The sequence below is a fragment of the Apteryx rowi genome, unplaced genomic scaffold, assembly GCF_003343035.1.
Source record: "Apteryx rowi isolate R43461 unplaced genomic scaffold, aptRow1 scaffold_428, whole genome shotgun sequence".
Classification (NCBI taxonomy): Eukaryota; Metazoa; Chordata; class Aves; order Apterygiformes; family Apterygidae; genus Apteryx; species Apteryx rowi.
The window spans coordinates 292,081-303,467 of NW_020450681.1; the positions used below are offsets into that span (position 1 = coordinate 292,081).

Genomic DNA, 11,387 nt, shown 5'->3' on the forward strand with positions numbered 1-11,387 from the left:
GAGGCGGCAGGGCTGCTCCGTGCCAGGACGGGCTGGGAACACCGGGGCCCCTTCGCCTCTGGCATGAGGAGGGCTGAACGGGGAGGAGGAATCGGGCCGGAGCCGGGTTACAGCTCCTGCCCCGCCGCGTAGCCCCGAGGTGACGGTGCGGTGACACTGGGCTCCCTCCCGCCCCAGCTGCCCCCCTCCTTCACCCTGCTGGCACCCGGGTTGATCCGTGCGCGGAGGCCGACGGGCTTGGGGGAGCCAATCCCGGGCATCTTACACCCAGCAGCAGCTCTCGGGCACATCGGAAAACCTGGGTTCTCCCCCCCCCCCCGCAGTACCCAAAGGTGGGGGCTACGCACGGCAGCTGCGTCATGTCGTGCCTCAGTTTCCCCAGCTGGCCCAGGGAGGAGCAGCCGCCCTGTGCGATCGCGGGGACTTGAGGCACTCGGAGCCTTGTCACCGCCTGGGTGGGGACAAGTCTCGGCCTCCGCTCAGGGCCGACCCAGCGCGACGGCGGGTGCTGGGTCCGTGGCCCGGCCCCCCCCCTCCTCCGGGCCCTGCTCGAAGGGGCTCGTCACAGGCTCAGGGAGGCCCGCGCTGGATGGAAAGGCAACTTTAATTCAGGCAGCTTTGGATGTTAAAGCACGTCTTTAAACCGGGCTCTAAATCCGGAGCCTGCTGTGGTGGCAGGGATGTGCCAACCCGCCGGCCACGCGGGGCTGGGGCTCCCTTGCCCGTCCCCAACCCTCCCCGCCCGGGGCCGCGGTGACGAGCAGCAGTCGGCAGCCGACCCCCACGGCGCGTGATAGCGAGGAGACCCCAGCTCCCGTCCGACGGGCAAGGCCGGGGGCTGTTCCCTAGTGGTGACAGTCCTTGTCCAAGCCAACCCCCCCCTTCCKCAGCTCCGTTGCCTTTCCTGCTCCTTGGGAAGCAGGGCTGTGCTTTACCGAAGGGTGCAGGGCCAGAGCGAAGCAGGCCCGCGGCCGGCAGCGGCTCCCGGTGTTGCGCCCGCGGCCGGGCTCCGTGCCAGGGGCGCCCGGATCGCGTGCTCGGCTCACGCGGGCCGCGAGCCCGGGGGCCCCACGCGCGGTGCAGCAGTGCTCGAAGACGGCGCTTCCCGAAAGAGGGAGGCCGCTTTCCCTGGGTGCAAAGTGCTTTTTCGCCAGCCCTGCGGTGCTGGAGGGACCCTGAGAGCGACAGATAACGGCAGGGCGCAGCAGTTCCTCCGCCCCGTGGCCGGGCGGCCGCAAAGGGGCTCCGGGCCGCTCCAGGCTCACATCTGGCCAGCCAAACCCCGGAGCCTGGGAGAGTCGCTTAAAAGAAGCCCCTTTCCCCGGGGGGGGGGGAAGGTATTTCCCTCCTTGCATTGATCCGATTGCTCTTGCCTGGCTCGTGATAAGCGGAATCACTAATTATCAGTGGCGGCACCCGCTCGGCGGGCCGAGGGCGGCGGTGGCGGTGGCGGCGGCGCGGCAGAGCCGGGTCTCACGGCCAGCGCCGGGCCGGCCGCTGGCGGTCACCTCTTCCTGCCCTGCAAGCGGCGCAGCAGCCACTGGGCGACGAAGGGCCAGGCGACGAGGAAGAGCAGGGTGCGAGGGGACACGGCCAGGGGCCACGGGAACGCCGCCTGGGGAGGGGACAGAGAGATGCGGCGCGGGAGGGACGACGAGCTCGCCGGGGTCCCCAGCAAGACCAAATGTCCCCCCCCCCAACCCTTACTTGGAAAGGAGGCCGCAGCAGGACACTGTCACAGCCCCRYGATCCTTTYTGTATCCCTCACTCCACGGAGATCYTTCATATCTCCACGTGGCCCCTGCCACATCCGTGTGGTTGTCCCAGGTGCCCAGATGCTGGGGACACGTCCCCAGCACCGTCCTCTGCTCTCCAGCTGAGGGACCCTCCGCTGTCCTGATCTACCCCCCCACCCAGCTCGCAGCATCTCCAAGGGGTGTCGGGGCAGGCGCCAGGGAGGCCCGGCAGGTACACGTGGGACAGGATGAGCTGCTGGGACGTCCAAGGACAAGGCCACGCAGCGCTGTGTCTACTTCCAACTCACCTGCGGAGCAAGCAGCCGGTCGGGATTGGCCTCGGACAYGTCCGCCTGCAAGACAGGAGAGGTTTCCGGGTGCAGCTAGGGCTGGGCCCCCCCTTGCCGGCCACTGTGTCCCCACGAGAGGGGGAACGGGCAGAACTGAGCCTAGTCAGGGCTCCTCCAAGGCACCAGGACAGCGCAGCCAGGACGGGACCCCGGGGGCAACGGGAATCACGGGGGCAGCAGCTCCTCGCCTGCACCTTGGGGCAGATCGGAGCGGCACCAGCCTCCGCCCTGTCGGGACGTGTCACGAAAGCCTGAGCTCTCTCCGCACCTGGGACACCTCAGGCTCCCCGTTTGCAGGGATCGGAGCCAAGTCCCAGTGGTCCCGCGGGCTGCGCCCAGGCCCCGGCAACGTGGCTGCAGGCATCACGGGTGCCGCGTCTCCCCGCGCGGCAGGGCACGTACCTGCGCGGAGGTGAGCGTCTCCAGCTGGCTCAGCCTCTCCAGCACTCGCTGCATGTCRTCCTGCAGGGCTCGGACGGCGCCGGCCACCCGCGCGTCCAGCTCCGGGTCCCCCTCGGCGTCCTGCTCTCCCGCAGCGAGTTGCGGATCTGCGGGGCACATGGGCAGGCGCTGCTCAGACGCGAGGCGGAGGGGCAGGAACACCCCTCGGGAGCAGCTGGGAAGGGCTGGCTGAGCACCGGCTTAGGCTAACGCTGGCAGCGAGGCCCCTACAAAGCCGCCGGGAAGCCCAGAACATCACGGATTCATCTGCCGGCTTCGCAGGACGTTACCCAACGGCAAACGACGCGTCTCATCGGGCGCCTACACCGCGGGCTCCCTCCCTGCGCGATGCCAGCTCTGCCCAGCCTCGGCGTGTGCGCTGCAGCTGCTCCCGGCACGAGCCGTGAGCTTCCAGCCCAGCGGCCCGCGTCCCTCTTCCCAAGCCGGGCGCTGCGCCCGTCTCGGCGCTCACRGTCCTGCAGGGGGGCGCAGGCCAACACCACGTCCCCCAGGCCTCCCCGCACGCACACGGAGGGGCGCACGGGTCACCTCGGCTCACCCAACGAGGGAGCAAAGGCAGGATGCCGAAAACCGGGCAGGACGCCCGGCCTGTTTAGCTACAACCACGCGCTGCAGCTCGGCCAGGCCTTCGGGCTCAGCAGAAGCCCCGAACCAGCCTTGCTCCAGGCCACGAAACACCYGGATAATCCTTGCTGCGAGCGGGAGACAGGGAGGCGTTTGCTGCAACACGGGCTGCTCCTTATCCCGGCTCCCGGCAGCCTCGGCAAGCCAGGCTGTGCCACCTGGCTACGCTCCGGCACTCCGGGGAGCAGCTCAGCCCCTTCCCRGCGCGCTGGCGGAGGAGGGAGCCGGCGGAGGCCGGGGTCGCTTTGCGCCCATCCCCGTGGCGGCTTTATGGGCCTCGTTACAAGTTAACTCCCAAGGTCAAGCAGCCYGGGAGGCTTGGCGGAAACAGCAACGGGGAGATAAGCGTGACGGGTGGGCCGTGCTCAGGTGAGGTGGCAGCTCCACCCCTTCGCAGCGGGTGCTCGGCCTCGCTGCCCCCGGCGCAGCCCGCCCCGGGAGAGCTTTGCCAGCCGGAAAGCCGCCAGGATGCATCCGGCGGACGGGGAGAGCCACGGTCCTTCTGCCCTGTCTCTGACTACCTTCACCCTCTTCCCTGCCTGGAGAGAGCTCGCCTGAAGCTCCCAGCTTGGTTCATCCCACAGATGGTTTACGTGCCCCCCCTGTAACCCAGCCCACAAGCCCCAGATCCGTAGRTTTTGTGGGATGAAACACTGAACTGCCTGGGAACACATGGATGGAAAGAAGAGACACTCRGAAGTCACTCAGAAGTGAACTACCCCTGGGTGCTGGAGCTAAACTCTGCCCCCCGTTAGGGGTGGCAGCCCTCACCTCTCCRCTCAGCCCCCGCGCGGACACCCCGCACCCGTAGACGCCCAGCCCCGAGCACAGGACGTGGGGACGGAGCAGCGGGAAGGCGCGCAGGAGCCAAACGCTGCACCCACCTCTCTCCGAGGCAAGGCCTGCGAGGCCAGCGCCGCTCTTCCCCTCTAGTCTTCCGCCTTCAGCCCCCTCTCCCTCCCTAGCGGCGCGGGGCGCTGGGGGCTCAGGCCCGGCCCGGATGCCGTTTAGGGAGAGACCCCGTTTGGCCAGCAGCTGCCCAGCCTGTGCAAGGGTAGAGAAGAACGGCCCTGAGATCCCAAATCCTCAACCTCCCCCCGGGGCTGCGGGAGCAGAACAGGCAGGAGAAGCCGGCGATCCGGTTCCTCGGGGCTCAGCACCCACGTCGGCGCAGTCGCCTCGGACCTCTCCAGGCTGTGACGGCCACCGATGCCCCGAGCAGCTCTAAGTTTCTCCTGCTCCCTGCGCTTCTCCTCCCCGTGCCGCAGCAGAGGGCCGAAGAGCAGCATTTATAGCGGTGGAAGAGGCGCAAGGCTGAGCGACGTCAAACCACAGCGGCTGGACGAGTTATCAGCCGATTTGGAAGGCAACAGAGCACAAACCCCAGAGAGAAGCGATTCGCCCAGGCTCAAGCTGGCAGAAGAGCTCTGGAGAGAACCCAGGCGTCCGGGCGGTTTCCTCCCTCTTGCCCACCAGGTCCTCAGTGCCTCACTGGAGCACCCTGAAGTGCAAAACTTTGCTGGTGGCACCCGAGATGGCTGTTAGCGACAGCCCAGGCTGAGCAAGCGGCAGTGGTGCGAGCACGGCACAGCCCGACCTGCATCCAGGCCCGCTCGGGGCTCCCAGCCGGCGCCAGGCCTTCCACGGCCTCCGGCTGCCTCCCTTCGTGGCCGTGAGCCCAGCCGGAGCCACGCTGCGGCAGGAACGAGGGAGGCCGAGGGCGTCGCTGGGGGGGGACGGGGACGCGCCGAGGGCTCCTCGGCCTCCCCTCGGTGACGGGGACCGGGTTCCAACGCCACCGGGACGCAAGGACCCCTCTCCGGTGCGTAACCAGGGCAGCAACGGTGCCTCAGCAGGGCCCCGTTGCGCCGTACGTTTGGGGAGCCTCAAAGTGCCTCGTTTGAGGGCTCCTGGGATGGCAGCACAGAGCAGCAGCGTGGCAGCGCCAGGGCAGCGAAAACAGGAGCGTGCAGAGGCGGGAAGAGCTTACGGCAGTAGGGAGAGGCCGAGATCTGCCTGTACGGAGCACGTTGGGCCAGGACAGGGCAAGGCTGCCAGGAGGAGAAGCCTCCGTCACGCTGGCAGCAGGATGCCAGCACTTGGCAGCCCTCCTCTAGGTTGTCCTGCCCCGAGAAACGTTACCTGGTTGGGCTCCATCTGCTCCAAGGTATCGCAGTAAAGTTCCCCCTCGGAGTCACTGGTCACCTGGCTACCCTCAAGCGCTTCGGAGGCAGGAGCCAGCTCACCTCCTGCAAGGGAAGCACACGGCTCAGCCGCAGGCAGCGCCGGCGCGACAGAAAGGAGCTTCGGGAGCAGCCTCGTTCGGACGGCAGCAGAAGCCCAGCGCGGCCGCGAGGAGACGGGTCTGCAAGCAGCCGGGAAGCCAACGTCGGCGTGCGCAAAGCGAGACACCAGGAGGAGGCCAGAATCCCTCAGCTGGGAAGCTCAGAGCACGTCAAAGCTTCGCACGAGGGAGCAGCGCGTTGCTTTCACTACTGCAAAGTAAACTGAGGCCCAAGGGTGGAGGAATCGGCTCCGTTACCAGCGCCAGGATCGCGGCCTTGAATCCAAGGACCAAATTCCCCTTTTCCTGCCCACCAGCTCGCAGAGTCGGGCTCGCAGGCAGGCAAACACAAACGACAAGGTGCTATTTCGGGGTGGGTTTCTTCGCACACGTACAGCTCCCACCTGGGGAAAGGGCCGCCGAAGCGTGACGGCAGCCAGCGGAAATCCCAGCGCAAAGCATCGCGCGGAGCCTTTCCGATTTGGATCTAAGGCCCCAGCCGCTCTGACACGGCATTAAGGTCTGCGAAGTTCGGCCTTTGAGATCGCCCGGCAGCACCGCGCTGAACCCCCCGGGCGTGATACGCACGCCGCCAACCGCAATCGGCGCCCCGGGTCACCGCACGCCCAGCCGGGCACGCGGGCAGGCTGCCCAGCTCCGCTCACGTTCCCGGCCCACGTTCGCTTGAGGATTGCCACGGTTTGGAAGCAGGCGTTCGCTCTGTGACCATATATGCTCCTTGGGGGAGGGCTGGGAACGCCTCAGGAGGAATTCCTCCCCGGAGCACCCAAGGCAGAGCGAGAGGCCCCGGCAGACAAGGATGTTCTAGGCCGGGAGCACTGCGTGCCATCGAGGGAAGGCACGCAGAGAGCGTTTTTCCCAGCGGAGCTGCCAGCAGGTGGGTGGGAGAGCGTGCAGGGCGCTGTACAAGAACTCAGGACCAAGACGGAGACAGCCCCGCGCAGGCAGAACGAGGACTCCGCACAACTCCCGGTACCGCAAGAGGGGCAGACTTGGCTCGAGCCGCAGGAGAACTTCCCTCCCAGGACTGCGGCTTTCCAGGAYAACATTTTCCCAGTCTACAAAAGCACCTCTCACTCCCGCCCTCAAATCTCCCCCCCCTGCGATTTAGCATAATCAGACCTCTCTCTACAGATAAGAGCAACCCGGAGACAACCGACACGCTCAAGGTTACCCGGGGGTCAAGAACAGCTCCGAGAGCTGGATCCACGAAAAGCACCAGCTCTCGGATATTTGTGAAACGCTGATACGCAACCAGGGTTGGACCGGACGGGCCTGAAGCCAACGGCTCTGCGGATGGACGGAGGCCCGGCCCAGCCCTGCTGCTTCCTCCTCGGCCAGCGCAAGGGCCTGCGCCTCCTCCGTGGGGTCTCTGCTGGGTGCCGGCCACACCAGGGAGACCAACCTGGCACTTGCTCCCCGTGCTTCTCCTTCTCAGGCAGGGCATTCTCCAAGCGATCCYGAGCCGGGCTCCCTTCTTGGCTGTCCTGGCTGGCGTCAGTCACCTGCTCCTGATTGCCTGCGCAAAGGGGAAGGAGCGGATCAACGTTAAAGCCGTGCGGACGGTCCCGCAGTCCAGGCCGCGCCGCTCCGCGCGGCCCATGCGGCCGCCTCCTCGCGGCACCGCTTCCCCATCAGCTGGGCTGGGGACACACGGAGTCGGGGCCGCCTTCCCACCGGGCCTGTTGGGAGCATCCGGTCGCGGCGGGTGGAGGGGGATGCAAAGGCTTCCTTCCTACCCAGGGACTGGCACTTCCCAAGCACGGGAGAGCCGGCTAGCTCGGCATCTAACGGGAGAGGAGAGAGCCCGCTTCGTTTGCCGACAGTCTGGGAATCGCTGCGGACTCAACCGATCAGCAAGAGCTGCCTTAGACGGTCTCATCTCTCCGGGGACGGCAGAGGAGCTGCTGTCCCAAAGCCCCTGCAGCAGCAGGCAGAGGGATCGGCTCCATTATCAGCCGTGGCCAACGGCCGGGTGAACGGTGACTGGTGACAGCCACCAGCCCTGTCCCCTGGCAGGCCACCGGGCCCGTCCGCACTAACRCGCGGAGCCAAAGCGAGAAGCGCTGGCCGAGGAGAGCGGTGCCATCGACCACGAGGGCTTTCAGCAGGCAGCGTGGAGCACTGACATCCGCCTAATGTGACGGCAGCCCGGAGCGGGTCTCGGCCCTCCCCGCGGAGCTGCGCTCCATGGGAATTCACCTCTATCCGTCTCTTGGGAGCTCTGCAGAGCCCACGGGGTTAAGTCCAGCCACGCAGCCTTTCCAGCAGCCGGGACTTTGCTCCCTGCTCCCGGCCAGGTGGGTATGTGGCAATGCYGCCCTGCTCAGCGCCTTGCCGAGGGGCTGCTATTCCCAACGGGCCTTCGCGATCGCAACAGGTCCGTGGCCGCGGCACCTCCCACGGTCCAGCCCCGGCGACCGAATCCCCACCAGGTGCAGAAGGCCGTCGCACCGCTCCACGCAGCGGCGAGCGTGAAGGCCGCTTTGCTCGAGGACAAGCCCCGTCCCCAGATCCCTCCTCAGCACGTTTACCGCGATCGCAGAGCCTGCCCCACGCAGACACAGGGCTTAGACGCAGGCAGGGTCCCGTCACCTCCCACGCCATCGCTCCAAGAAGAGCTTGGCTCCGACACCAGTCTCCACGTGCCTGCCGGGCTGGCAGAGCAACGTCTGGCCTGTGCTTAGGGCAGGGGCATTTAACTGTAGGTGCTTCAAATCTTGGCCTACAAAGATGCTCGTGAAAGCTTTCCTAACTGGAGATCTCTTTGGACCCTGAACCACTCACAATTCACGTTCCAAGCGACGGCTTACGGCATTTTGATTTTGTAAAAAAAAAACAGGTCTGGCTTGCGACCACCCTGTGCGTCACCTCCGTCCTCCGAGGCACGGGAAGTCACGCAGCCTCTCGAGGGCCTCCGTCTGCCACGTTTTGGTTTCACCTCGAGCACTTCTGCGAGCACCTACCGGCCACAGCATCTGAAACCGCCTTTCTCATCTGGGTTATCATTAACAAAAGCTGCAATAGCACCAGCGCTCAGGGTAGGCTTAGAACCTTTAAACACAAATGACTCAGCAGTTTAAGAAGTTCAGCGTTTTAAGCCACGGTTCAGGCACCTTGGGTTTATTTCTTTTGCAGATCCTATTAGGTTTAGACCTAAACGACAGACTGTCATCTGTAAGTGACAGCAGCACAGGAGGACACTCCCAAATGGATAATGATTCGGAGTTCAGACCCAGCTTTTATGTTCCAGGGAAAAATAAAGCCTATTTATCTTTTAATGGGACCAGAATCAGCATCAGGATAGAGAACAAGAGCGCTTGGGTACCACAGGAAGGACCAGCCATCACGAGGCCAAGCGATACCTTGGGGCTGAGGAACATGCCCTGTAGGCAACAGGTTTTGGGCATCCTCTTCGGAAGCAGGGTGTGACAAAGCTTATCTACTGCCAAGCTAGTCTTCCGCCGGGAATTAGGTACAGCCAAACCTCCGCGTTTGGAGTTTGCACGTTCATTCCTCAGTAGCGGATCCCCTTCCGAAACCTCATGGCTGCTTCTCAATTCAAGACAACCATGTAAAACTCTTTGCTCGCCCAAACGCTCCCTGCTCTGTAAAGCTCCTGCCCTCCCCGCCCGGGGGGACAAAGCAGCACTTTCAGGGTCCAGTTAGGCTCCACACAAGTCTCCCAATTCCCAGCCCTCCGTTACTGCCTGGGGAGGTCGCCCCAAGGCTGGGGGAATCCGCTCCGGCACTTTGCTTAGCGGGACCAGAGCGATGGACCAGAAAGGAAGGAGACAGGAGATGAAGGGTGACCAAAAGCCAGAGATCAGGACTCTCTGCCCAAGCACGGCAGCTGAAGGAAGCGCAAACAGCTACGCCGTAAACCTGCCTGCCATGGAAGCCCACCAAGCCGATCGGCATCAAGTTTTCCAGCATTTGGGAAGTCACCGATACCAGCTAACTGGGCGAGAGTCCGCAACAGCCCTGCTTGCACAGCTCGCTGCCCGCRGCAAGTCGGAGAGGCTGAGGATCCTGCTCCAGAGGCGAGAAAGGCCCCCAGCAGCCTCTCAGCGCGAGATAGCTGTCACCGCAGACACTCGCACGGAAAGGGCTGGGAAGAGCTCTCTAGAACAAGGCAGTCCCAGCATCCCCAGAGCCCAGCAATCCCATTTCCCAACCCCAATTTCTCCACATCCGCTCTGCCGCAAACACGCGGACCTGCCCAGCTGATTACGTCAAATGACCTGGCCTGGGGGACTGTCACGCTCGTCAGGGACACAGGCAGCCCGAGCCCGCCCTTTCCAGAGGTGGGCCGGAGTCAAGGTTAACCAAAGCAGAAGGACAGCCCAGCTGCCAGGAGATTAAACTGGAGCTGATCCAACTGCTCTACAATGTGGGGCTGTATATGGATTCGGGCCGTGGGATATTTAGGAACCAAATCCCAAGTTCTCTCCCCAAAGTTTCGGGGAGAGAAAGCCCAGACTGAAGACATACCTGGGTAAGAGTGACGTTCAAATAAGCGCCTCATCAGCACCTGCCCGATGGCCGGGAAGACAGAACGGACACGGTGTGTCCATCTCCTGTACGAGCAGGGCAGTTAGGTGCGGGCTGTGCTGGGTACCGGGGCAGGGACAAACAGAGGCGCGGGAAGAGGGCAGAAGCGATGTGACGGGCACCGAGGGAAGAGCGTGGCAGAGGTGAGCGACATGCTGGGCGCCGGGGGCGAGAGCGGCTGCCACTCACCCCCTTTCGTCTTGAAGAAGGCCTCAGGGGGCCGGGGCATGTCACGGATCACCTCGTAGAGCGGCTCGAAGTACCCGAACATCTCCTGCGTCGCCTCGTCCATGGGCACCGTGTCGATGACCTGGGGAGAGCCACAGCTTGGCAGCGGGGCCCGGCGGGCGGCACCGGCCCCGACCCGACCCCGCTCCCCCCGCTACCTTCTGGGCCACCTTCTTCATCTCGGCCACGTAGGCGGCCATGGCCTCCTCCTTGGACATCCGCCCCAGGCTGTGCCAGGCGTCCCTGTGGGTGACAACGACCGCGAGGTGAGGTGACCGGGGGGGGGGACGACAGGGGACACGACCAGCCCGAACCGGCCCGAACCGGATCTGGCCGCCGCGACCCGGGCCGCCCCGCCTCACCACTTGTAGCGGCCGATGGGGTCCCAGAAGCCGGGCCGCGGGCCCTGGCAGCGCCCCGCCGTCGCCTGCTTGTAGTAGCTGTAGAAACGCAGCATCTCCTCGTACGAGGGCCGGTACGAACCTGCGACACGACGGAGCCTCAGCGGCGCCGGGACCGGGGCTGCGGCCACCACCGCCGCCGCTGTCCCGGCCCCAGCCCCGGCCCCGGCCCCGGCCCTCACTCACCGCTCCGGGGCAGCCCCTGGATGACCCGCACGGCRGCGCGGAACTGCGCCCCGCAGCCCGCCTCCTCCATGGCGCCGCGCACCCCRGCAGCGGCACCGGCAGCGGCACCGGCACCGGTGCGCGTGCGAGGGGGGGAGCGCGGGCCCAATCAGCGCGCGCCTTCCATCCGCGCCGCCGCGGCGCGCCCAATCAGCGCGCCGCTTCCGAAACGGGCCATGCTGCCCCCCCCTCCCAGCACCCGCCCTGCCGCCGCGGTCGCTCCCCGGCGCGCCGCAGCCAATCGTGGCGCGGCTCGCTCGCCCCCTGCTGGCTGGAGAGCGCGTGGGTCTCCTCCTCCCCCCTCCCCACCCCCCCCCGCGGCGCGCCGCAGCCAATGGGCGCGCGGCTCGCGCCCACCGCGGCGCCCCCTGCCGGCTCGAGGCGGCGGCGCGCGGGGCCATGTTGCAGCGGGGCGCCGGGGCGGGGCAGCGGGACAGCGCAGCAGGGCGATGCACCGAGTTAATGCACCGGGGCGAGGCGCCGGGACAGTGCAGCAGGGCGA

General features: G+C 66.0%; 1 protein-coding gene across 2 annotated transcripts; it reads right to left on the bottom strand.

Annotated features, from left to right (window-relative positions):
* Window positions 1–585: 585 nt before the first annotated feature.
* On the bottom strand, window positions 586–10,963 carry ACBD4 (acyl-CoA binding domain containing 4). Of its 2 annotated transcripts, XM_026076178.1 has the most exons (10): window positions 10,847–10,963; window positions 10,622–10,742; window positions 10,418–10,502; window positions 10,221–10,341; window positions 6,883–6,996; window positions 5,315–5,421; window positions 4,057–4,216; window positions 2,489–2,634; window positions 2,045–2,089; window positions 586–1,615 (listed from the first exon to the last, which is right to left on the bottom strand). In XM_026076178.1, exons 1-10 carry the CDS (start codon window positions 10,914–10,916, stop codon window positions 1,505–1,507), a joined length of 1,080 nt encoding a protein of 359 aa, XP_025931963.1. In that variant the 5' UTR covers window positions 10,917–10,963; the 3' UTR covers window positions 586–1,504. The 2 variants fall into 2 exon arrangements, with proteins under 2 accessions (XP_025931963.1, XP_025931964.1); XM_026076179.1 differs by lacking the exons at window positions 4,057–4,216; window positions 5,315–5,421.
* Between the last annotated feature and the right edge of the window lie 424 nt (window positions 10,964–11,387).